General features: G+C 36.7%; 2 protein-coding genes, 1 non-coding gene and 1 pseudogene across 3 annotated transcripts; 3 read left to right on the forward strand and 1 right to left on the reverse strand.

The window, feature by feature from the left end:
• Window positions 1–321: 321 nt before the first annotated feature.
• Window positions 322–1,090, forward strand: LOC112717713 (isoflavone reductase homolog; annotated as a pseudogene).
• Window positions 1,091–2,615: 1,525 nt separating this feature from the next.
• Window positions 2,616–3,557, forward strand: LOC112715885 (uncharacterized). The gene is made up of 3 exons (XM_025767704.3): window positions 2,616–2,992; window positions 3,082–3,170; window positions 3,262–3,557. Exons 1-3 carry the CDS (start codon window positions 2,833–2,835, stop codon window positions 3,391–3,393), a joined length of 381 nt encoding a protein of 126 aa, XP_025623489.1. The 5' UTR covers window positions 2,616–2,832; the 3' UTR covers window positions 3,394–3,557.
• Window positions 3,558–4,799: 1,242 nt separating this feature from the next.
• LOC140175697 (zinc finger BED domain-containing protein RICESLEEPER 2-like) lies at window positions 4,800–7,319 on the reverse strand. The gene is made up of 3 exons (XM_072204234.1): window positions 7,299–7,319; window positions 4,968–7,191; window positions 4,800–4,858 (listed from the first exon to the last, which is right to left on the reverse strand). The coding sequence occupies exons 1-3, from the start codon at window positions 7,317–7,319 to the stop codon at window positions 4,800–4,802; spliced, it is 2,304 nt and encodes a 767-aa protein (XP_072060335.1).
• A 14,169-nt stretch (window positions 7,320–21,488) lies between these two features.
• On the forward strand, window positions 21,489–21,592 carry LOC112719484 (small nucleolar RNA R71). The gene has a single exon (XR_003161785.1). It is a non-coding gene; the product is annotated as a small nucleolar RNA R71 (small nucleolar RNA).
• Window positions 21,593–25,162: the final 3,570 nt, after the last annotated feature.

Genomic DNA, 25,162 nt, shown 5'->3' on the forward strand with positions numbered 1-25,162 from the left:
CGATTTAGTCCCTGACTTACCAATTGCACTGTTTATGTCCCCAACTTTGTTAAAAATGCACCACGTTGGTCCCCTCTCTGCATCTCTGGCCAATTTACCTGCCGCCGGCAATGACATGGCACTGACATGCCACGCTGGCGTATATGATGGCTAGCTGACGTGGCAATTAGAACTATTTGACCCATTGTGGTCCTTTTACCTATTTTCAACCCTAATTTCAGCATCCCATCTCTATCGTTCTTCATCTTCTTCTCTTTTCTAAGAAACGTTCTTCTCGTGCTTCTTTGTTGTTACTCTTTGAAACTGAAAGCAAAATCATGATTGGATGTTGCCCACCTCATAGAGACATCCTTCTCCGACCACCAGAGCCTTGTGGATGCTGTCAAGAAGGTGGATGTTGTCATCAATTTCATCTCGAGTGTCCATATCAGGAGCCACAACATTGGCTTGCAGCTCAACCTCATTAACGCCATCAAGGAAGCCGGCAACGTCAAGGTTTCATTCAATTCATTTTAGTTTCTAATTTCATCATCAATCAATTAATAGTCTAGTCTTGTATGACCGTAGCGCCTCTTGCCGTTGGAGTTTGGACTGGACCCAGCGAGGATGGGGGACGCGTTAGAGCTAGGAAGGGTGACATTTGAGGACAAGATGGCTGTGAGGAAAGCGATAGAGGAATCAAACATCCCTTTCATGTACATCTCCGCCAACCTATTTGCGGGCTACTTTGCGGGCAGCATGTCTCAGATGGGGTCTTTCGTGCCTCTCAGGAAAAAGGTCCACTTCTTCGGAGATGACACACTCAAGGCCGTTTTCGATGATAAAGACGATGTCGCCACCTATACCATAAAGACCATCGATGAGCCCCGCACCCCTTAACAAAACTCTCTACCTTAGGCCTCCCAACAACATTCTCTCAAAGCATATATTCCATATTTCAAGCTTGCATTCGAATATTTTTGCATCCACGCACGAGGTAGGGCCGTTTTGGATGAGTTGGAGAAGAACTTGCAGCTATCTTCATGGCATGAATTGGCTTACACAGAAGCCAACAGAAGGGTCAAGAAGGGTGATAGAATATGACAAATAGTATTTGGTTCTGGATTTAAGTTCAATAGTGCAGTATAGAAAGCTCTCAAGACCATTAACCCTATTAAGAAAAAAAAACCCTTGGACTGATAAGATCCACAACTTCCAAGTTTCAATTGAGGTTCTAAGTGTTTTATCATTATGATTCTAAACAATGCAATTTCACATATCATTCCTTGACCCTGACTTGCACATCTAATCATGATTTTGCTATCAGTTTTAAAGAGTAACAACAAAGAAGTAGAAGAAGAACGTTCATGAGCAAAGAGAAGAAGATGAAGGGCGATAGAGATGTGATGCTGAAATTAGGATTGAAAATAGATAAGGGGACTAAAATAGGTTAAATAATTCCAATTGCCACCTCAGTAGCCGTTATATACGCCAGCGTGGCATGTCAGTGCCATGTCACTGCCGGCGACAGGTAAACTGGCTGGAGATGTGGAGAGGGACCAATGTAGTGCATTTTTAACAAAGTCGGGGACATAAATTATGTAATTGGTAAGTCAAGGATTAAATCGATGCAATTTGTGAATATCAGGGACCTCTTTGGAGTTTAACTCCCTGTTGTTCTTATTGTTTACAAAATCAAATCCTTATTAATTATATAGTAAAACTGCACAATAATCTTTTAGATATTATTTTAATTTTATACCCATTTATATTTAAATTAATTATGTTTTTATTATTCATAATTATTAATAAAATATTATTAAACAGGTATAACTAAAAAATATATAATATTTATATTTTTAATACAAAAATAAAATTAAAACAAATTTATTACGAAGAAATATTAGAATTTTATATACTTATTTAATAATAATCGCCTAATCGGATTATAACTTAATTGATTAGAATTTATTGAAATTTGATTGTTTTTAAAATATTAGTGAAAATATGTATTTTAAATTTTATTTTTAAATTTTAACTATTTTATATTTTTTATTTACATAGAATTTGATTCTATCGGCTCAACTAGTGACTCATCGATTGAACCAATAAGCAATAGTCAATAAGCTAACTAGTTTGATCACAGATTCGATTTTGACAACTATAAAAAAAATAGGTGTTTACTATGATGCCTAAAAAGTATTGTCTAATTACTAAAATAGGTAAAATAATTAATTTTAAATTTAAAAATATAAAAATTAAAAAATTTTAAATATTTTAAAGTTACTAAAAAAATAACTTAGACAAAAGTTAGACACCAAACAAAAAGCACTATAAAATTGGCCAAAAAAATATCACGTTGACAAATCTATTTCCCATAATTTAATGGTGGAAATCAAGTTACTTTCTCTTTAAACTTTAATCCTGCATTTGTTTATAAGTACATTAATAAAAAATATAACTTATTTTTTATTTATTATTTCTATCAAATATTGATAATTATATTTTCTTGTTATTATATTTTTTTATTTTTTTAAAATAAAAATAAATTAAATTTTTATAATTTATTTTAATTTATTATCAAATAAAATATAAAAAAAATTAATTTTTATATTTTTGTCTTTATTTTGTTTTCCATCTTTGCGTTATTATCTGAAACAAACGCAGGCTAAAGTTAAAGTAACCAACGAGCCGGATCCCAAACGACCAAACCCGAAATAAAATCTCACCCAACACCCAGTTTCCCCCAAAAACACCCCTATTACCTCTTGGACCCATCTTCGTTAATCGAATCGCCAGCGATATCGACACTTTCTCCCTCACCGGTCACCGGGAAGAAAAGAACCTGAAAGCATGGCGCCGGCGAAGAAGGGGAAAGCGAAGGCCGAACCCAGGGCGCAGCCTCTGCCACAAACATCAGACAAATTTCCGTCTTGTATAAGGATCATGTCTCCTTCTTCCGTCGCCGTAACCATCCACGCCAAACCCGGATCCAAATCCGCATCCGTAACAGGTCTTCTCTTCAACTCAAACTCAGTTTCATAGGTTCAATTTTATAGTTCTATTTCCACCGCTGTTTGGTAACAAGAAATAGGGTTTTAGATATCAGCGATGAAGCGGTAGGAGTTCAAATCGACGCGCCTGCCAGGGATGGAGAAGCAAACGCCGCTCTTCTCAATTACATTAGCTCTGTAAGGCTCTGTGCTTGAATTGAAATTTTCACATTGCATAGTAATTTAGGATTCTTTAGTGTTGGAAAATGGAACATTTTGGTGATTACAGGTTTTAGGTGTAAAACGAAGGCAGGTTTCTATAGGAACTGGTTCTAAATCAAGAGACAAGACGGTGATTGTGGAGGATGTAACTCAGCAATTTGTTTTTGACGCATTGGATAAAGTCTCAAAGCAGCAGTGACCAAGAGAGAAGTTTTGTAAAACTTGTTCTTCGTTGTTGTTCTTGGTTTGTATTTTATATAAGAACTTATAAGGATTATGGTTAATTAATGTTCATTGCTTTGATGGATTACAGAAAGCAATCTTTGGCCAAATTTATAAAAAAAAATTATTTAAACACTAAAATTAACTACTAAAATTAATTATTTATGTGTAAATATATATTTAATTTATTTTTAATATATATTTTTATTTCTATTTTATACTCGTAAATGATTTTAGTGTGCACTAGCCACTAGGTATGAATGATGTTATTAACATTAAGGATATTTGAGTCAAAAACTCATCCGATTCGAACACTAAATTTACTTGTGATGCAGTTTGGATGGGATATTTTTTTTAAAAAAATCTAATCCGACTTATCCAATTTCAAGCGGTTTGGAATTGATTGGATTTATGGTTTTATAAATTAAAAAAAAATTAAATACATATAACAAATCTTAATATCAAATTTTAAATAATCAACAATGACATAACAAGTCTCAACAATATATTAAAAAGCCAACGATAATATAATAATAGAAATAAAATGATAGATTTGTTAAAATAAATAAATAAATAACATTTTGAACATAAAATATTTATTAAATAATAATAATACATGAATAATATAAAAATGTATAAAAAATTGAATATGTTATAAGTATAATTGTAAATATAATGATAAAATAATAATATTATAGCACATTGTGTGGTTTGGATTGGATTGGATCGGTTATGAAAAATAGATCCGAAATCCGATCCAATCTGATCCAGCAGTTTGCAAAAAATAAAATTCAATCAAATCTGAACTAATACGATTTTAATCAATTTTTGGTTTAATTTAAATTAGATGAATAATTTAATTTAGATCGGTTTAAATTTAAACACCCCTAATTCACATGTCCCTTTCACCAATAATTAGGCTTAGGGGTGTTCGCGGTGCGGTTTGGTTCGGTTTTGAAGGAAAAAGTCATCCGATCCGAACACTTAATTTATGTGCGGTGCGGTTTGGATTGGATGAACATTTTTTGGAAATCCGATCCGATCCGATCCGATTACAAGCGGTTTGGATCGGTTTGGATCCGCGGTTTTTTAAATACAAAATAATAACTTAATTTATAAAGTTATATAACCTGTCCAATAATCCATTATAATAATAAAACACAATTCAACGTAATAATAAAACAAAAATTCCATAAAACATTATAAACTAACATGTCCAATTGCCCAACAATCTAACATATTCAACAAGTATTGATAAAATAATAATTCTTCAGCATCAAAATAACTAAACAAGTCTCAACAACACAAAATTAAATAACATAGAAAAGTCTTAATAAAAACATAACATAAAGAACTCCAAACTGAAAGCTGAAGCACTGATCACTAATCAGATTCATCACCAGAGCCTTCTTCATCTATTAGTTGAGGAATTGGCTCAAGTTCTACAATAAAATGTAATAAAATAAATATTAGTAAGTTAAACATATTATCAAATAGTAAAGTTAATCACTATGTGAAGATAAAATAAAACATAATATTAAAGAGCATTACCTTTCTCAAGTTTTTCAAATTCTTCAAAAGACTCCTCAAGGTCAATTGGCAATGAATTGGCTCGAAACCAATTTTGTGCACAAATCAAAGCTTCAACAGTTTTTGGAGTAAGAGAGCTCCTATATTGATTAAGCACTCTACCTCCCGTGCTAAAGGCGGATTCAGAAGCAACCGTTGACACCGGCATAGCTAGAATATCCCTCGCAATTTGACTTAAAACAGGATATTTGTAATTGTTAGAGCTCACTTTCCACCAAGTTAAAATATCAAAACTACTTGGATCAACTGGTTTCTCCAAGGACTCCATGAGATATAAATCCACTTCATTTGTGTTGACACTCTCACTTGCTTGTACATCATTTTCAAATGCTGCCGCAAAGCGAACATCATCAAAGGCACTATCATCCATATCCACATCTTGGCTGTGTTGTGCAGATTGGTGTGCTTGATCACTATTGAGAGCAACCCTATAGCTGTTAAACAAGTCATTGAATACTTCCTTCACCTTACCACATAAGAAATCAGCATCCTCCTTCTCAAACAACCTTTGAAAACTCCACTCAACAAACTTAATCTTGTATCTAGGGTCAAGTACCACAGCAACAAAAATCATCATATTCATGTTCCTTAAGTTACCCCAATATTTATCATGCTTAGCCTTCATTTTTGTAGCCATACCCTTAAGTAGTATGTCATTACTATCAGCCCAAGTCTTCAAAGAACTAAGAATTGAACAAAAGTGATGAAAATATGAAGAAGAAGTCACAAATGTAGAACCCGAGACTTTTTTGGTTACATCAGAAAAAATCTTCAAAAACCTCACAAAACATCTTGCATTATCCCAATCTTCATTCTTTGGAATGCCCCCTTGCATCATTACAAACTCAGCATCCCTCTCACTTAATCTCTTGAAGGCCTTTTGGAATTTTAAAGCACTATCAAGCATTATGTAAGTGGAATTCCATCTAGTGGGGACATCTAATTGCACACAAGAGCAGTCTTGGATCCTAGCCTCTTTAATGCAACTTTTAAACCTATCCATACGACTAGGAGAAGCACGGACATATCTAACAGCATTTCTAATTTTACTAATTGAAGAATGCATATCCTTCAAACCATCATTCACCACCAAGTTCAAGATATGAGCACAACACCTAACATGCAAATGTTCACCTTTTAAAGGATGTGAATTCCAATCTTCCATTCTACCTTTCAAGTAACAAATGGCAACATCATTTGAACTAGCATTATCAACCGTGATGCTAAAGACTCTACTTATTCCCCAATTCAAAAGACATTTTTCTATCTTCCTACCAATTGTTTCACCTTTATGATTCTTGATGAGACAAAAGTTAAGAATTCTCTTTTGCAACTTCCAATCTTGATCAATAAAATGTGCAGTGAGACAAAGATAGTTTAGATTTTGTACAGAAGTCCAACAATCAGTGGTCAAACACACACTTTGATTTGAGTTTACAAAGACACTCTTCAATTTATGTTTTTCATTCATGAACAAGTTCCAACAATCCCTAGCAACTGAAATTCTGCCCGGAATATGGAGTTTTGGCTGTAAAACACTCATGAAATAACGAAATCCCTCCCCTTCAACAAATCTAAAAGGCAACTCATCTATGATTATCATTCTAGCAAGAGCTTGTCTACATAAATCAGGATCAAATGATACAGAAGTCAAACAATTACCCAGCCCATTTCCTTCTTCTTTTTTAAGTTGCTGCATAACAAGTGTTTTTTGAGTGGGATCAAGTGAATCTTTTGGAAATTTTCTACATTGACTCAACAAGTGACTTTTAAGATTGCTAGTACCATTTTTATGTGAATCAGCCGCATAAGATGCTCCACACCACTTACATATAGCCCTAGGTTTGGGACCACTATCATCTTTTTTAAAATGCTCCCAAGTCCAAGATCTAGGTCTAACAGGTTTTTTAGTGTTACCTGTACCTTGTTCCTCAGACTGGCCAGGATTAGGTGACTCATTAGCAACATTTGCTTTGCCTCTCCTCCTCTTAGATCTAGTTCCTTCATTGTTCTGATCACTGTGCGGCGGCAGTGGCGGCAGCGATGGTGGTTGCGTCTGCGTCTGAGTTTGTGGCTGCGATTGCTGCTGTGGAGGCGGCATTGACTCTAACTGTCCTGAAGATCTGAATGATTCAAAAGTGGATGGAGTAGCACTGGTAAATCCTGGCTCGCTACTTTGAACATCCTGTGATAACAAAGATAATTAATCAGTTTATGTTATTTTAATATTTTTCTCAATTAATTAACATATTGAGTTGTTACCAACATACACATTACACAATAAAAAATTACCTCAGGATATGAAGCTGACATTGTTGACCTTCGAATTAAAAGCTAAAATTACTGGAACAAATATAAAATCTGCAAAAAATAAAAAAAATAGAATTCAATTTCAATCAACAAGAACAAAGGTAGATTTTATACATATACCTCACAAGCTTCTTTCTATCTTTTAATTGTTCATATACCCTAGTCGTGTTCCATTATATTTCCAGATTATACTTATTATGAAAATCTAGTAGCATAACTTTTTTATTTATTTTATTTCTTTTCCTTATGCATCTACCAGAACATCCTAAATAGAACACTTAAAGCGTGAAATCCATCATCTTTGTCCCCTTTCAAATATCACTGAAGTTCATATTAACAATTATACATTGAGCAATTTGTGGCAATTATCTTGTAAAAGAATATGAAATGAAGCATAAGTACTAAGCACAGGTAAATATATGTACAAGACATTAACTCAAAGCTACCATCAATGATTGATGTGAACAATGTTACATAAGATTTAATGTTTTACTCATAAGAAACATTAAGGTAGTATAGAATTGCATATTCATTAGTTTGTTAAAAATATCAAAGTCGAACTTGTTACCTTCTAAGAAATTTTTGTCTTTTGAATCAATGATATCAGTGAAAGTTTAACAGATTTACAAAAACAAAATAAACAAAAGCAAGTAAAAATCTACCTTCAACAATGAACAGTTTAACACAGATTAACAAGTAAAAAATAAAATTAAACAAAATCTTAACACAACAGAACAAAACAAAATAAACAAAACCAAGTAAAAATATACCTTGAGACTTGAACAGTTTAACACAGATTAACAAGTAAACTTTAAAATTAAACAAAATCTTAAAATAACAGAATAAAACAAAATAAACAAAAGCAAGTAAAAATCTACCTTCAACAATGAACAGTTTAACATAGTTTAACACAGATTAACAAGTAAAAATTAAATTTAAACAAAATCTTAAAACAACAGAACAAAACAAAATAAACAAAACTAAGTAAAAATATACCTTGAAGAAGAGCAGCAGCAGCGCCACCGAGGGGAGAAGGCGGCAGCGGTGTCACCGCGGAGAGGAGCCGCCAGCGGCGTCACTGAGAAGAGGAGGCGGCGAAGGGCATTATTCAGAAGAAGAGCGGCGGACGACGTCGGCGTGTGTCAGTGGGAGTGACTGAGAGTGAATGATGCTGTGAATCTGTGATAGTGAGAGTGAGTGATGTTGTGTAAGGATGAAGAACGAAGACTAAGGAGTAAGGACTAAGGAGCGAGAGAGAGAGAGCACTGAGCAGAAAGTGTTTCTTACTTTCCTTCTTTAGTTTAGGGTTTTCAAAATTTAGGAATCGGCGTTGCGCTACTGCACAAGTGTGAAGTGTGCTAGTGCTAGTGTGCTACGGTAGGTAATAGGTATTATTATTATTATTATTATTATTATTATTATTATTTGTAATATATGCGGTTCGGTTCGGTTCGGTTCGGTTATGTAGAGGGGAACCGCAAACCGAACCGAACCGCAATAAAACCGATCCAAAATCCAAAAAATATCCAAAATAGAGCGGTTTAATTCGGTTTTCGGTTTGAATCGGTCCGGTTTCGCGGTTTTTTTTGGACCGGTTTGGATCTGAACACCCCTAATTAGGCTTAGCTTAAATTGTCCTGAAGTAAAGTCAGCCAACTTCAACTTAGGCTTAACGGTATGTTTGGTAACCACGTTTGAAGGAAAAAAGTATGTTAGAGCTTCTTGAAAGCTTCACTTTTTTGTTTGGCTAATTTTCTTTTCTACAAACGTAGAAGTGCTTTTATTCCTAAACCCACGTTTACAAGAAGCAATAATTTCTAGCTTCTCCGTTGCACTAACGTGCTTTTAGGTAATACCTTCCATATTTATTTTTCTTTTACTAACTTTATCCTTTATACATATTATTGCATTATTTATAGAATTCTTATTATTCCTCTCTATATGAATTCTTTTTTATTATTTTTTATTAATTTTTTTATTTGACATTATATATTTTTATAGTTATAATTTTTGTGTATTATATTTATTATTATCTTTTTATAATAGAATTTATTGATCCCATTAGATAATAATAATAATAGTTAAAAATTATAATGTACTAAAGAAGAGTACTAAGAGTATTAAAAATATACTATATAAAAAATATATAAGAAAAAAATATAAAAAAAATTAAACATGTATAAAAAAATAATATTATAATTTAATGTCATGTTCTTTTAAGTAATTATCTATCTAAAAGTGATTTTAACTAATATTATCCAAATAAAATTTATTTTATCAAAATCAATTTTGGTAAAGAGTTGCCAAACATAAATCATGTTGACACAAACTTACTTCTATCCAAAATCAATTCTATAAAATCACTTTTATTCAAACTCTAATTTGACCAACTACAATCCAAACACACACTAAATTATCCTTAAATTGTCCTAAAGTAAAGTCAGCCAACTTCATCTTGCATGCATAGCGTGAGTCCGTTCTTTTTTCATATTGAAATGGGGTTTTTTTATATTATAAAATAAAAAATATATTTTTTAAAAAATTATTAAAATTTTATTTTTAAGATTTAATTTTTTTTTTTGTGGAACAAGTTCATCATATCTTCTTCAGTGAATTTTATAAAATTTATAAAGTTTGCCATTTTCTCAAGTGAATTTTCAAGTTTTTCTAGGTATTAGAAAGCATCATTCATACTATATTATTGCTGTTTTTATGCATGTATCATATGTTTGTATGCATGTATCATATATAATTGAACAAATAATAATTTGAACATATGATTTTATTTGATTTTTTTTATAGATTTTTAAGAATACGTATTTTAAAAAAATTAATGTGAAGTACAAAAAATTTCAAGTTATTTTTAAATATAATTTATTTTTGTTTATTCTTGTGTACTCTTAGGGTGCGACAAACTTGTCTCCACCCGAAAAAAAAAGGTGGATTTCAAATTTTTTTTTAATTTTTTGGGAAATAATTTTATTGTACTCAATGAAGTAAAAGGCTTAAGAGTAAACAAGAAGAAAGAAAGAGAGTATAGAGAATTCAAACTTGTAAAATTGAACTATAGAATACGAAACTTCTTATACAACTAACCCTAGGTTATCTATTTATAATACAGCTCCTAACAAACTCAACAAATCCTGATAACCAACTCTAACTAAATTGGACCACAATTCTGTTGTCTTGTTGCATAACTAACTCTTTCACTCTCTTCTTTTTTTGATATGGACTTTATAGCCTCTATAACCCCCTTTCAAACTCAAATTGGGTCTTGACACACTCGAAGTTTGGCTTTCAGCCTTTCAAACGCAGTAGCAGCAAGGGGTTTTGTGAGGACATTAGCAACCTGATCCACACCAGGTGTTCATATCCTGGCCTAAAATGAAGCCAGGCCCAAAAAGAATAACAGTCCATCCCATAAAGGTGGCTTTTACTACTCCTATCCGACCTCATAAAGGTCGGGCGCAACGAAGATAGCTCAACCCTACTTATCCGAATAAGTAACTACTTCCTAAGATATCTCCCACTTATCTAGAAGGGAGATCTCAATAACTTCCCTAGAAAAAGGGAACAGTTATCCACTAATAAAGGTGGAACTACTTTAAAAGGTGGTTATCTATTCTACTGTAAATAAATTGACACTCTCAGATTTATTCAGGACCAAATCTACTAAAAACCTGCTTAAAGTCCTTGCTAACTTAAACATTGGAGTCTCTTATAAGTACCACCCCTATTCCTCATGAGAAACTTGGATGGTGGCACCTCAGCACCAATACAAGTCGAATGTTACCTCAAAAAGAGTCTGGACCTCACATCTAGACCAAAAAATAACCCAGTTTCAGGTAACTCCCGGAACATTGGTGCCGTTTTCGGGGACCTAGAAGTCTACACCCCACCATGACGGATGAACAATTTGAAGACGGATGCACCGCATCTGAGTCTGAGCCTGAAACTCACAACGACGAACGAGCCCTTATTGTACCCCCGTGACTAGAAGGGACAAGTAATCCAAATAAGGAAGGAACATCGCGAAATCCTTACACCCAATGACTATAGTCGGAGGTACATTCACCAGAGGACGAAAAGCCTCCTCATCCCACAGAAATACTAGGACTCATACACGGGCACCGCGACAGATGAGAAACACAGAGAATTACGAAAAGCAGAGAGAGATATTATAGGCCGACCTTCGAAGTCGGAGCAATTGGGAGGAAATTCCTCTCGGAGGGAAGGATCTGTTAATTGAAGAAATCATGCGAGCTAGGGTTCTCAGGAACTTTAAAAGTCCCGACATAGATTTCTCTGACAAAATGACCGACCCGAGACATCGTCTTAGCAATTTTTAAAAGTCGGATGTACCTAGCTGATGCATCCAATGCAACTCGCTGCAAGGCCTTCCCGACAACACTGACTAAGGCGGAGATGAAGTGGTTCGATAACTTACCACCCAGGTCGGTGACTTGCTTTGATGACATGGCAAGGAACTTTCTTACCCAATTTTTAATTCAGAAGAACAAATTCAAACATGCTTCAAGTCTCTTAGGGGTCAAACAAGAAGTCGGAAAATACTCTGAGATTATATGGAAAGATTCAACAAAGCTTGCTTGGAAATACAAAACTTACCTCCTAAAGCAGTAATAATAGGGTTGGTTAACAGCCTTAGAGAAGGGTCGTTTTTCTAATCTATATCCAAGCGACACCTGACCTTCTTGTATGATGTACAAGAGCTGGCAGAGAAGGATATCAACATGAAAGAGAACTCCCAACTTAGAGCTCCAGTCCCAAAGCCAAACCCTCCTTACCAAGCTTGGGACAAAGAGAATGAGACAAAGAAAAAGGAAGAGTACAACCCGAAGAAACCTCGAAGATACCTCAACTACACCCCACTTCGAGTTTCTCTTCAATGTATAGAGAGATTTGTCACACTGAAAAACTTCTACTTTCTCGTCCCATTAAGCACAAAAGGCTGGAAGTTAGACAAAATATTGTGAGTATCACACACTATACGGGCCTTCTACCAATGACTGTTATGATATGAAAAACGTTATAGTAAAGTTGGCCAGAGAAGGTCGGCTAGAAAGATACCTCACTGAAAGGTTGGATGACCTGGGAAAGAGGAAGAAAGGAGATGAAGATGGAAGTCGGCGAGATTGACCCGCGTCCCCCCACAAAACTCCTGATAAGCACATATACAAGATAAATGGAAGATTTGTAGGAGGAGGAGGAGTTACTAAGACCTTATATAAAAGATATCTTAAGGAGGTATATCAAGCAGCGGAGCTCCCGATCTGTCCACAATCTCATTCACCAAAGAGGATGCACAAGGGGTGACATCTGGTCACGACAACCCTTTGGTAATTACAATGACCCTTGTTAATGCAAATATCCATAGAACTTTGGTGGACCAAGGGAGTTCGGCCGACATACTATTTAAATCCACTTTTGAGAAGCCCAGACTAGAAGAAAAAGACTTTAAGGCATACCCAGACAACCTTTTTAGGTTGGGGAACACGCTGATCAAACCTCTTGGTTTCATCTCGCTGTACACCACCTTTGGCAAAGACACGAAATTAAGAACTTTAAGTGTTAACTCCATCATGATCGATGTTATATCCACTTATAATGCCTTAATAGGTCAAACCACCCTAAATCGACTAGCTGCTGTTGTCTCTACACCCAACTATGTATGAAGTTCCTAACTGCAAAGGAAATTGCCACTGTAAAAAGAGACCAGAAGTTAGCAAGAAACTGTTACAATAAAGTCTCAACTTAAGAGGTAGTACAAATGGTAATAAAGTCAATACTATTGGGCTTGGCGGTATCCGAGTTTGGGAAGAGCTACGACCCTAACGTGAAGGAAAGATAGAAAAGGTGCAAATCAAAGGCCAGGCAAAAAAGACAACGAGCATAGGGGCCAACCTGGAAGAAAGTCTAAAGGCACAGCTCGTTAGTCTCTTATGATGGAATTCTGACCTATTCTCCTGGAAAGCCTCCGATATGCCTGGTATAGATGCCAACCTCATGTCTCACAAGCTCACCGTTTATCAAAGTTTCCAGCCCGTTCAGCAAAAATGACGAAAGCTCGATCCTAAAAGAACGCAGATCGTGGAAGAACATGTGTAAACCTTATTAGAAACTGGGTTTATAAATGAGGTAAAGTATCCCTTGTGGCTGGCTAATGTGGTCCTTGTAAAAAGAAAAACGAAAAATTGAGGATGTGTGTGGATTACATCAACCTTAATAAAGCTTGCCCCAAGGATCCACACCCTCTCTCCAGTATTGATACCCTGGTTGACTCAGCTTCAGGGTATAGATATCTGTCCTTTATAGATGCATACTCGGGATACAACCAAATCTCGATGTACAAGTCAGATCAAGAAAAGATTTTTTTCATTACTTCAAAGGCTAACTACTGTTATGTAGTAATATCTTTTAGGTTAAAGAATGTTGGAGACACATACCAACGGCTGATGAATAAGGTATTTTCATCACACCTTGAAAAACTAATGGAGGTATATGTAGATGATATGCTCGTCAAAACTAGAGATGACCTTGCACTTATGACCAACTTGTCTGAGGTGTTCTCCATAATAAGGAAGCATGGGATGAGATTGAATCCTTCAAAATGCACCTTTACAGTGGAGGTCGGGAAGTTCTTAGATTTCATGCTCACTTAAAGAGGTATTGAGGCCAACCCAGATAAGTGTACAACCATATTAGAGATGAAAAGCCCGACTTACCTCAAGAAAGTCCAACAACTAAATAGGAAGGTTGGCAACATTGTCCAGGTTCCTAGCGGGATCAGCTCTGAAGTCCCTATCCTTGTTCTCAGTACTAAAAAAGGAAACAATTTTAATGGACTCAAGAATATGAATAGGTCTTCCAATACTTTAAAACATTCCTAAGCCAACCCCCAATCCTTACCTAACCTCTCCTACGGGAGGAGCTTATCCTCTACATAGCAGTAGCAAGTCGGGCTATAGCTTTACCTTTGGTCCGCAAAGATGAACACGGACAACAACCCATTTACTTTGTAAGCAAAGCCCTACAAGAGGGCAGAACTAAACTATCAAAAGATAGAGAAGTTTGCATATGCCCTTATCATCACATCCAAAAGGTTTTGACCTTATTTTCAAGCTCACACTATAAAGGTCCGAACTAATCAACCCATGAAGCATATTCTACAGAAGACGAACATTGCGGGAAGGATGCTATAATGGGATGTGGAGCTGTCCGAATTTGATTTAAGGTATGAAACTCGGACAACAATCAAATCCCAATATTTGGCCGACTTCATAGCAAAATACACTAAAGCCTTGAAAAATCCGTCAACTTGGAATTTGTATGTAGATGGATCATCCAATAAAGCTAGAAGTAGAGTAGGGGTTATTCTGGAAAATGAACAAGGAAATTGAATTGAACTATCATTAAAGTTCGAGTTTCCTTCTTCTAACAATCAAACAGAATATGAAACCTTACTCGCTGGCTTGAGCTGGCTAAAGAAGTCGGGACAGAAAGGTTAATCGTGTTTAGTGATTCTCAAGTGATAACCTCCCAAGTCAACAGGGTTTATCAAGCTAAAGATCCCAATATGAAAAAGTACCTAGATGAAGAACGAGAATAATTAGCCCACTTCTTGGAAAGAGAAGTCCTGCATATAGCTCGAGAATCCAATGCCCGAGCTAATGCCCTCTCTAAATTAGCCAGCACCAAGCCAGGGGACAACAATAAGCCTGATCCAAGAAACTCTCCACGCACCATGGGTGCTAAAGGAAGACGACAAGTCGAATACAATGGCCATATCCAACCAAAGCCTAGGATAGATGACTCCCATAGTCGAATATCTTAAATTCGATATCATTTCTAAAGATGAAATGGGAGCAAGGAAGTTCATAAGGGAAGCACAAAACTATACATTGGTCCATAATGTTCTCTACAAAAGAGGGGTATCCACATCCTTATTGAAGTGTATCCCGACCTCCAAGACTAAGGAGGTCTTAGACAAAGTTCATAATGGCATATGTGAAAACTTCTTAGGAGCACGATCACCAACCAAGAAAGTAATCCAAGCCGACTTCTTTTGGCCGACCTTGCAAAAAGAAGCGGCTGACTTCGTTAAAAAGTGTCCACCTTGCTAAAAACATGCCAACTTTCATGTCATGCCTCCAGAAGAACTCATTAGTGTCACTTCACCTTAGCCATTTGCAAGATGGGGATTAGATCTCCTCGGTCCATTTTCACAATCCCCTGGAAAAGTAAAACACCTCATAGTGTGTGTTGATTATTTTACTAAGTGGATCGAGGTAGAACCTTTGACAACCATCACAGCTCAAAGAAGTCGGAAGTTCCTCTACAAGAACATTGTCACCAATTTGGAGTTTCACACTCCATCACAATGGACAATTGAACTCAATTCACCGACTCAACCTTTAGAACCCGGGTTGCCAGCCTAAAGATTAAACATTAGTTCACATCGGTAGAACACTCTCAAGCCAATGGACAAGTGGTGGACGAAATTGTGATCACTTGTTCTTTCTACTTGTAGGATGTTTACTCTGAGGGCATTGTTTATTTTCACAACTCCGTTCAACTAACCAGCAAGTGTACTGGGTCGTCCAAGTAATAAACCTTACGTGAGTAAGGGTCGAATCCACAGAGATTGTTGGTATGAAGCAAGCTATGGTCACCTTGCAAATCTCAGTTAGGCAGATTAAAATAGTTTATGGGTTTTTGAAAAACAGAAATAATGAAAGGGATAAAGATACTTATGCAGGTTCATTGGTAGGAATTTCAGATAAGCATGTGGAGATGCTGTAGAGCCCAAGGACGCCTGCTCTCCTACTGCTTCTACTCAATCCTTCTTACTCCTTTCCATGGCAAGCTTTGTATAGGGGTTCACCATCAACTGTGGCTACTTTCTTCCTCTCGGGGAAATACCCTGTGCGGCTGTCACTCGCACAGCTAACCAGTCTGGAGGCATCACCCATGGCTGATGGCTACATCCCATCCTCGCAGTGAAAACTAATGCTCACACACTCTGTCACAGTACGGCTAATCACCGGTTGGTTCCCGCTCCTACTGGAATAGAATCCCTCTTTTGCGTCTGTCACTAACGCCCAGCAGGTTAAAGTTTGAAGCACGTCACAGTCATTCATTACCGGAATCCTACTCGGAATACCACAGACAAGGTTAGACTTTCCGGATTCCCAGGATCCTACTCGGAATACCACAGACAAGGTGAGACTTTCCGGATCCTCATAAATGCCGCCATCTATCTAGCTTATACCACGAAGATTCTGTTGGGGAATCTAAGAGATGCGCATTCAAGCTCTGTTGCATGTAGAATGGAAGTGGTTGTCAATCACTCACATTCATAAGTGAGAATAATAATGAGGGTAATCTGACTCATCACATTCACCATGTTCTTGGGTACGAATGAATATCTTGGAATAAGAATAAGAGAGATTTGAATAAAAGATAATAGAACTTCATTAATACTTGAGGTACAGCAGAGCTCCACACCCTTAATCTATGGTGTGCAGAAACTCCACCGTTGAAAATACATAAGCAAAGAGTTCAGGCATGGCCGAATGGCCAGCCCTCTCCTAACGTGATCACAGGATTCAAATTACAATCCAGGATGTCTAATACAATAGATAAATGTCCTATATATACTAGACTAGCTACTAGGGTTTACATGAGTAAGTAATTGATGCATAAATCCACTTCCGGGGCCCACTTGGTGTATGCTTGGGCTGAGCTTGATCATTCCACGAGCTAAGGCATTTCTTGGCATTAAACTTTGAGTTATGACGTGTTTTGGGCGTTTAACTCCGGATCATGACGTTTTTCTGGCGTTTAACTCCAGACAGCAGCGTGTACTTGGCGTTTAACGCCATGTTACGTCGTCATTCTTCGAATAAAGTATGGACTATTATATATTGCTGGAAAGCCCTGGATGTCTACTTTCCAACGCCGTTGAGAGCGCGCCAATTGGAGTTCTGTAGCTCCAGAAAATCCATTTCGAGTGCAGGGAGGTCAAATTCCAACAGCATCAGCAGTCCTTTTGTCAGCCTTCTTCAGAGTTTTGCTCAAATCCCTCAATTTCAGTCAGAATTTACCTGAAATCACAGAAAAACACACAAACTCATAGTAAAGTCCAGAAATGTGAATTTAACATAAAAACTAATGAAAACATCCCTAAAAGTAGCTTAAACTTACTAAAAACTATATAAAAACAATGCCAAAAAGCGTATAAATTATCCGCTCATCACAACACCAAACTTAAATTGTTGCTTGTCCCCAAGCAACTGAAAATCAAATAGGATAAAAAGAAGAGAATATACTATAAAGTCCAAAATATCAATGAATATTAATTTAATTAGATGAGCGGGACTTGTAGCTTTTTGCTTCTGAACAGTTTTGGCATCTCACTTTTTCCTTTGTAGTTTAGAGTGATTGGCTTCTCTAGGAACTTAGAATTTCAGATAGTGTTATTGACTTTCCTAGTTAAGCATGTTGATTCTTGAACACAGCTTCTTATGAGTCTTGGCTGTGGCCCTAAGCACTTTGTCTTCCAGTATTACCACCGGATACACGAATGCCACAGACACATAACTGGGTGAACCTTTTCAGATTGTGACTCAGCTTTGCTAAAGTCCCCAGTTAGTGGTGTCCAGAGCTCTTAAGCACACTCTTTTGGATCACGACTTTAACCACTCAGTCTCAAGCTTTTCACTTGGACCTTCATGACACAAGCACATGGATAGGGACAGCTTGATTTAGCCGCTTAGGCCTGGATTTAATTTCCTTGGGCCCTCCTATCCATTGATGCTCAAAGCCTTGGATCCTTTTTACCCTTGCCTTTTGGTTTTAAGGGCTATTGGCTTTTTCTACTGCTCTTTCTTTTTCTTTTCGCCATTTTTTTTTCGCAAGCTTACTTTTTCACTGCTTTCTCTTGCTTCAAGAATCAATTCATGAATTTTTCAGTTCATCAATAACATTTCTCTTTGTTCATGATTCTTTCAAGAGCCAACAATTTTAACACTCATAAACAACAAGATCAAAAATATGCACTGTTCAAGCATTCATTCAGAAAACAAAAATTATTGCCACCACATCAATATAATTAAATTAAATTCACTAATAATTTCGAAAATTATGTACTTCTTGTTCTTTTGAATTAAAACATTTTTCATTTAAGAGAGGTGAAGGATTCATGGGATTATTCATAATCTTTAAGGCATGGTTACATACTAATGATCATGAAGTAAAGACACAAAACATAGATAAACACAATATTAAAAACCGAAAACAGAAAGAAATAAAGAACAAGGAATGAATCCACCTGAGTGAGGGTGGCGCCTTCTTGAAGGTGCAATGGTGCTCTTTGAGCTCCTCTATGTCTCTTCCTTGCTTCTGTTGAATGATTCCTAGTGATTTTGGTACTCCTATCCATAGTTGCTCCCAATAGTTGTGTGGAGGACCATTTATTCCCTGAGGTATCTCAGGGATTTCTTGGATTTGCATTCAAATGTTCTACCACTGAGCTATGACGGCTTATATTTGTCTTTCCATCTCCCAAGACTCAGAGGTGGAAGCTTTTGTCTTCCCTTTGAGGTTTCTCTGGCCTTAGGTGCCATTAATGGTAATGAAAAAGCAAAAAGCTATGCGTTTACCACACCAAACTTAGAAACTTGCTCGCCCTCGAGCAAGAGAAGAAAGAAGAGATGATGAAGAAGAAGAAGAGATGGAGGGGTGTGTGTATTCGGCTATATGGGTGGGTTTGGGTGGGAAGGAGTTTTGAATTTTGAAGGTGAGTGGGGAAGAGTGGATAGAAGTGAGTGGTGAATGAAAATTGGGAATTGTGACATGGGGAATTCAAATCACAAAAATAGGATTAGAAGGTAAGGTGGGAATATGGTAGGTGGGGATCCTGTGGGGTTCACAGATCCTGAGGTGAAAAGAAATACCATTCCTTCTCCATATAGGCATGTAAAATGCCTTCATGCATCATTCTGGCGTTCAAACGCCCATTGGTGCATGTTCTGGGCGTTAGACGCCCATGTAATGCATGTTTCTGGCGTTGAACGCCAGTTTCATGCTTGTTTCTGGCGTTCAGCGCCAGATTGTCTTCTCTGTGCACCATCCTGGCGTTTAACGCCAGGTTGTTGCTTGTTTTGGGCGTTCAGCGCCAGAATGGTGCTCTGTTCTGGCGTTAAACGCCGGCCAGATGCACCTTCTGGGCGTTGAACGCCAGCCCGTGTGTCCTCCAGGGTGAAAAATTTTTTTCTTCTGTTTTTGACTCTGTTTTTAATTTTTTTGATTTTTTCGTGACTCCTCATGATCATGTACCTAATTAAACACAAAAATAACAAAGAAACAAAATAAAATAAAATTAGATAAATAAAATTGGGTTGCCTCCCAACAAGCGCTTCTTTAATGTCAATAGCTTGACAGTGGCTCTCATGGAGCCACAAGGTGATCAGGTCAATTTAGTGTGTTGTCCCAACACCAAACTTAGAGTTTGGATATGGGGTTTGAACACCAAACTTAGAGTTTGGTTGTGGCCTCACAACACCAAACTTAGAGTTTGACTGTGTGGGCTCTTCTTGACCTTGAACTGAGAGAAGCTCTTCATGCTTACTCTCTTTTGTCACAGAGGGATGGCCATATGCCTGAAACACAAGGTATTCCCCATTCAATTGAAGGACTAACTCTCCTCTGTGAACATCTATCACAGCTTCTGCTGTGGCTAGGAAAGGTCTTCCTAGGATGATGCATTCATCATCTTCCTTCCTAGTATCTAGGATTATGAAATCAGCAGGGATGTAAAGGCCTTCAACCTTCACTAGCACGTCCTCTACCATTCCATAAGCTTGTCTCATTGACTTGTCTGCCAATTGTAATGAGAACAAGGCAGGTTGTACCTCAATGATCCCCAGCTTCTCCATCACAGAGAGTGGCATAAGGTTTATCCATGACCCAAGATCACATAGAGCTTTCTCAAAGCTCATGGTGCCAATGGTGCAAGGTATTAAGAACTTGCCAGGATCTTGTTTCTTTTGAGGTAGAGTTTCCTGAATCCAAGTATCCAGTTCACTAATGAGCAAGGGAGGTTCACTTTCCCAAGTCTCATTACCAAACAGCTTGGCATTCAGCTTCATGATAGCTCCTAAGTATTGAGCAACTTGCTCTCCAGTCACATCTTCATCCTCCTCAGAGGATGAATATTCTTCAGAGCTCATGAATGGCAGAAGGAGATTTAATGGAATCTCTATGGTCTCTAGATGAGCCTCAGATTCCTCAGGGTCCTTAATAGGAAACTCCTTCTTGCTTGAGGGACATCCCAGGAGGTCTTCCTCACTAGGATTTTCGTCCTCCTCCTCCCCTATGCATTCGGCCACTTTGATTAAATCAATGGCCTTGCACTCTCCTTTTGGATTTTCTTCTGTATTGCTTGGGAGAGTACTGGGAGGAGTTTCAATAACTTTCTTACTCAGCTGGCCTACTTGTGCCTCCAAATTTCTAATGGAGGATCTGGTTTCATTCATGAAACTGAAAGTGGCCTTTGACAGATCAGAGACTATATTAGCTAAATTAGAATTATTTTGTTCAGAGTTCTCTGTCTGTTGCTGAGAAGATGATGGATATGGCTTGCTATTGTTCAGCCTATTGCGTCCACCATTATTAAAGCCTTGTTGAGGCTTTTGTTGATCCTTCCAGGAGAAATTTGGATGATTTCTCCATGATGGGTTATAGGTGTTTCCATATGGTTCACCCATGTAATTAACCTCTGCCATGGCAGGGTTTTCAGGATCATAAGCTTCTTCAGAAGCTGCCTCTCTAGTACTGTTGGATGCATGTTGCAGTCTATTCAGATTTTGAGAGATCATGTTGACCTGTTGAGTCAACACTTTGTTCTGAGCCAATATGGCATTCAGAGCATCAATTTCAAGAACTCCTTTCTTCTGAGGTATCCCATTATTCACGAAATTCCTCTCAGAAGTATACATGAACTGGTTGTTTGCAACCATGTCAATGAGTTCTTGAGCCTCTTCAGGCGTTTTCTTCAGGTGAATAGATCCACCTGCAGAATGGTCCAATGACATTTTCAAAAATTCAGAGAGACCATAATAGAAGATATCTAATAGGGTCCATTCTGAAAACATGTCAGATGGACATCTTTTGGTCAACTGCTTGTATCTTTCCCAAGCTTCATAGAGGGATTCACCATCTTTTTGTTTGAAGGTTTGAACATCCACTCTCAGCTTGCTCAGCTTTTGAGGAGGAAAGAATTTATCCAGAAAGGCAGTGACCAGCTTATCCCAGGAGTCCAGGCTATCCTTAGGTTGTGAGTCCAACCATATTCTAGCTCTGTCTCTTACAGCAAAAGGGAAAAGCATAAGTCTGTAGACTTCAGGATTAACTCCATTCGTCTTTACAGTATCACAGACCTGCAAGAACTCAGTTAAAAACTGATAGGGATCTTCAGATGGAAGTCCATAAAACTTGCAGTTTTGTTGCATTAATGCAACTAGTTGAGGCTTAAGCTCAAAGTTATTGGCTCCAATGGCAGGAATGGAGATGCTTCTTCCATCAAACTTGGATGTTGGTTTTGTGAAGTCACCAAGCATTCTCCTTGCATTATTATTATTATTATTATTTTCGGCTGCCATGTCCTTCTCTTGTTCGAAAATTTCTGAAAGGTTATTTCTGGATTGTTGTAATTTAGCTTCTCTTAATTTTCTCTTCAGAGTCCTTTCAGGTTCTGGATCAATGTCAACAAGAGTGCCTTTTTCCCTGTTCCTGCTCATATGAAAGAGAAGAAAACAAGAAAAGAAAGAGGAATCCTCTATGTCACAGTATAGAGATTCCTTTATGTTAGTAGAAGAAGAAAGGGGTAGAAGAATCCAAATACAAGGGATATAAGAAGTTCGGATTCTTAGATGAAGAGAGGTGAAGAGAAGTGTTAGTAATTAATTAATTAAATAGAATAAGAAAAGAGATGAGAATTTTCGAAAATAATTTTAAAAAAATGGTTAGTGATTTTCGAAAATTAAAGATGAGATGAGATTAAAATTAAAATTTAAAACAATTAAAAAGAATTTTTGAAAAAGAGAGGGAGGATTTTCGAAAATTAGAGAGAGATAGGTAGTTAGGTAGTTTTGAAAAAGATAAGAAACAAACAAAAAGTTAGTTAATTGATTGAAAAAGATTTGAAATCAAAATTTGAAAAAGATAAGAAGATAAGAAGTTAGATAAGATATTTTGAAATCAAATTTTGAAAAAGATAAAATTTTTGAGAAAGATAAGATAAAAGATAAAATGATATATTTGAAAAATATATTTTGAAAAAGATTTAATTTTAAAAATTACTTAACTAACAAGAAACTACAAGATAAGATTCTAGAACTTAAAGATTGAACCTTTCTTAACAAGAAGGTAACAAACTTCAAATTTTTGAACCAATCACATTAATTGTTAGCTAATTTTTCGAAAATTGGATAAAAAGATAAGAAAAAGATTTTGAAAATAATTTGAAAAAGATTTTTAAAATTTTCGAAAAATAGAAAAAATTGAAAAAGATCTAATTTTTGAAAAAGATTTTGAAAAGATAAGATTTTTAAAAATGAAATTTTGACTTGACTTGTAAGAAACAACTAATTTTAAAAATTTTTGAGTCAACCCAAAATTTCGAAATTTTGGAGGGAAATAAGGAAAAGATATTTTTTTGATTTTTGAATTTTTAAAGAAAAACACAAAAATGTCCCAAAACATGAAAATTTTGGATCAAGACACAAGATGCATGCAAGAATGCTATGAATGTCAAGATGAACACCAAGAACACTTTGAAGATCATGATGAACATCAAGAACATAATTTTGAAAAAATTTTTGATGCAAATAAAACATGCAAGACACCAAACTTAGAAATCTTTAATGCATGGAAAATATGAATGCAAAAATGCACATGAAAAATAACAAAAGACACAAAACAAGAAATCATCAAGATCAAACAAGAAGACTTGTCAAGAACAACTTGAAGATCATGAAGAACACTATGAGTGCATGAAATTTTCGAAAAAAAATGCAAGAAAAATTTTAAAAGCATGCAATTGACACCAAACTTAAAAATTGACTCAAGACTCAAACAAGAAACACAAAATATTTTTTATTTTTATGATTTTATGATTTTTTGTATTTTTATTATATTTTTCGAAAATATACTTTAGAAAAACGAAAATAATAATAAAAAATATTTTTGAAAGATTTTTGAAAACTTTTTGAAAAGAAAATTACCTAATCTGGGCAACAAGATGAACCGTCAGTTGTCCATACTCGAACAATCCCCGGCAACGGCGCCAAAAACTTGGTGGACGAAATTGTGATCACTTGTTCTTTCTACTTGTAGGATGTTTACTCTGAGGGCATTGTTTATTTTCACAACTCCGTTCAACTAACCAGCAAGTGTACTGGGTCGTCCAAGTAATAAACCTTACGTGAGTAAGGGTCGAATCCACAGAGATTGTTGGTATGAAGCAAGCTATGGTCACCTTGCAAATCTCAGTTAGGCAGATTAAAATAGTTTATGGGTTTTTGAAAAACAGAAATAATGAAAGGGATAAAGATACTTATGCAGGTTCATTGGTAGGAATTTCAGATAAGCATGTGGAGATGCTGTAGAGCCCAAGGACGCCTGCTCTCCTACTGCTTCTACTCAATCCTTCTTACTCCTTTCCATGGCAAGCTTTGTATAGGGGTTCACCATCAACTGTGGCTACTTTCTTCCTCTCGGGGAAATACCCTGTGCGGCTGTCACTCGCACAGCTAACCAGTCTGGAGGCATCACCCATGGCTGATGGCTACATCCCATCCTCGCAGTGAAAACTAATGCTCACGCACTCTGTCACAGTACGGCTAATCACCGGTTGGTTCCCGCTCCTACTGAAATAGAATCCCTCTTTTGCGTCTGTCACTAACGCCCAGCAGGTTAAAGTTTGAAGCACGTCACAGTCATTCATTACCGGAATCCTACTCGGAATACCACAGACAAGGTTAGACTTTCCGGATTCCCAGGATCCTACTCGGAATACCACAGACAAGGTGAGACTTTCCGGATCCTCATAAATGCCGCCATCTATCTAGCTTATACCACGAAGATTCTGTTGGGGAATCTAAGAGATGCGCATTCAAGCTCTGTTGCATGTAGAATGGAAGTAGTTGTCAATCACTCACATTCATAAGTGAGAATAATAATGAGGGTAATCTGACTCATCACATTCACCATGTTCTTGGGTACGAATGAATATCTTGGAATAAGAATAAGAGAGATTTGAATAAAAGATAATAGAACTTTATTAATACTTGAGGTACAGCAGAGCTCCACACCCTTAATCTATGGTGTGCAGAAACTCCACCGTTGAAAATACATAAGCAAAGAGTTCAGGCATGGCCGAATGGCCAGCCCTCTCCTAACGTGATCACAGGATTCAAATTACAATCCAGGATGTCTAATACAATAGATAAATGTCCTATATATACTAGACTAGCTACTAGGGTTTACATGAGTAAGTAATTGATGCATAAATCCACTTCCGGGGCCCACTTGGTGTATGCTTGGGCTGAGCTTGATCATTCCACGAGCTAAGGCATTTCTTGGCGTTAAACTTTGAGTTATGACGTGTTTTGGGCGTTTAACTCCGGATCATGACGTTTTTCTGGCGTTTAACTCCAGACAGCAGCGTGTACTTGGCGTTTAACGCCAAGTTACGTCGTCATTCTTCGAATAAAGTATGGACTATTATATATTGCTGGAAAGCCCTGGATGTCTACTTTCCAACG

This window comes from Arachis hypogaea, chromosome 10, assembly GCF_003086295.3.
Source record: "Arachis hypogaea cultivar Tifrunner chromosome 10, arahy.Tifrunner.gnm2.J5K5, whole genome shotgun sequence".
Taxonomy (NCBI): domain Eukaryota; kingdom Viridiplantae; phylum Streptophyta; class Magnoliopsida; order Fabales; family Fabaceae; genus Arachis; species Arachis hypogaea.

Excerpts from the sequence above, each read along its gene's own strand:
- LOC112715885 (XM_025767704.3), top strand. The coding sequence starts at position 2,833 with ATGGCGCCGGCGAAGAAGGGGAAAGCGAAGGCCGAACCCAGGGCGCAG. Across the intron at positions 2,993-3,081 it reads CAAATCCGCATCCGTAACAG|ATATCAGCGATGAAGCGGTA; the intron begins GTCTTCTCTTCA and ends ATAGGGTTTTAG. Across the intron at positions 3,171-3,261 it reads TTCTCAATTACATTAGCTCT|GTTTTAGGTGTAAAACGAAG; the intron begins GTAAGGCTCTGT and ends TGGTGATTACAG.
- LOC140175697 (XM_072204234.1), bottom strand. The coding sequence starts at position 7,319 with ATGTCAGCTTCATATCCTGAG. Across the intron at positions 7,192-7,298 it reads TGTCAGCTTCATATCCTGAG|GATGTTCAAAGTAGCGAGCC; the intron begins GTAATTTTTTAT and ends TTGTTATCACAG. Across the intron at positions 4,859-4,967 it reads ATTTGAAAAACTTGAGAAAG|AACTTGAGCCAATTCCTCAA; the intron begins GTAATGCTCTTT and ends ATTTTATTGTAG.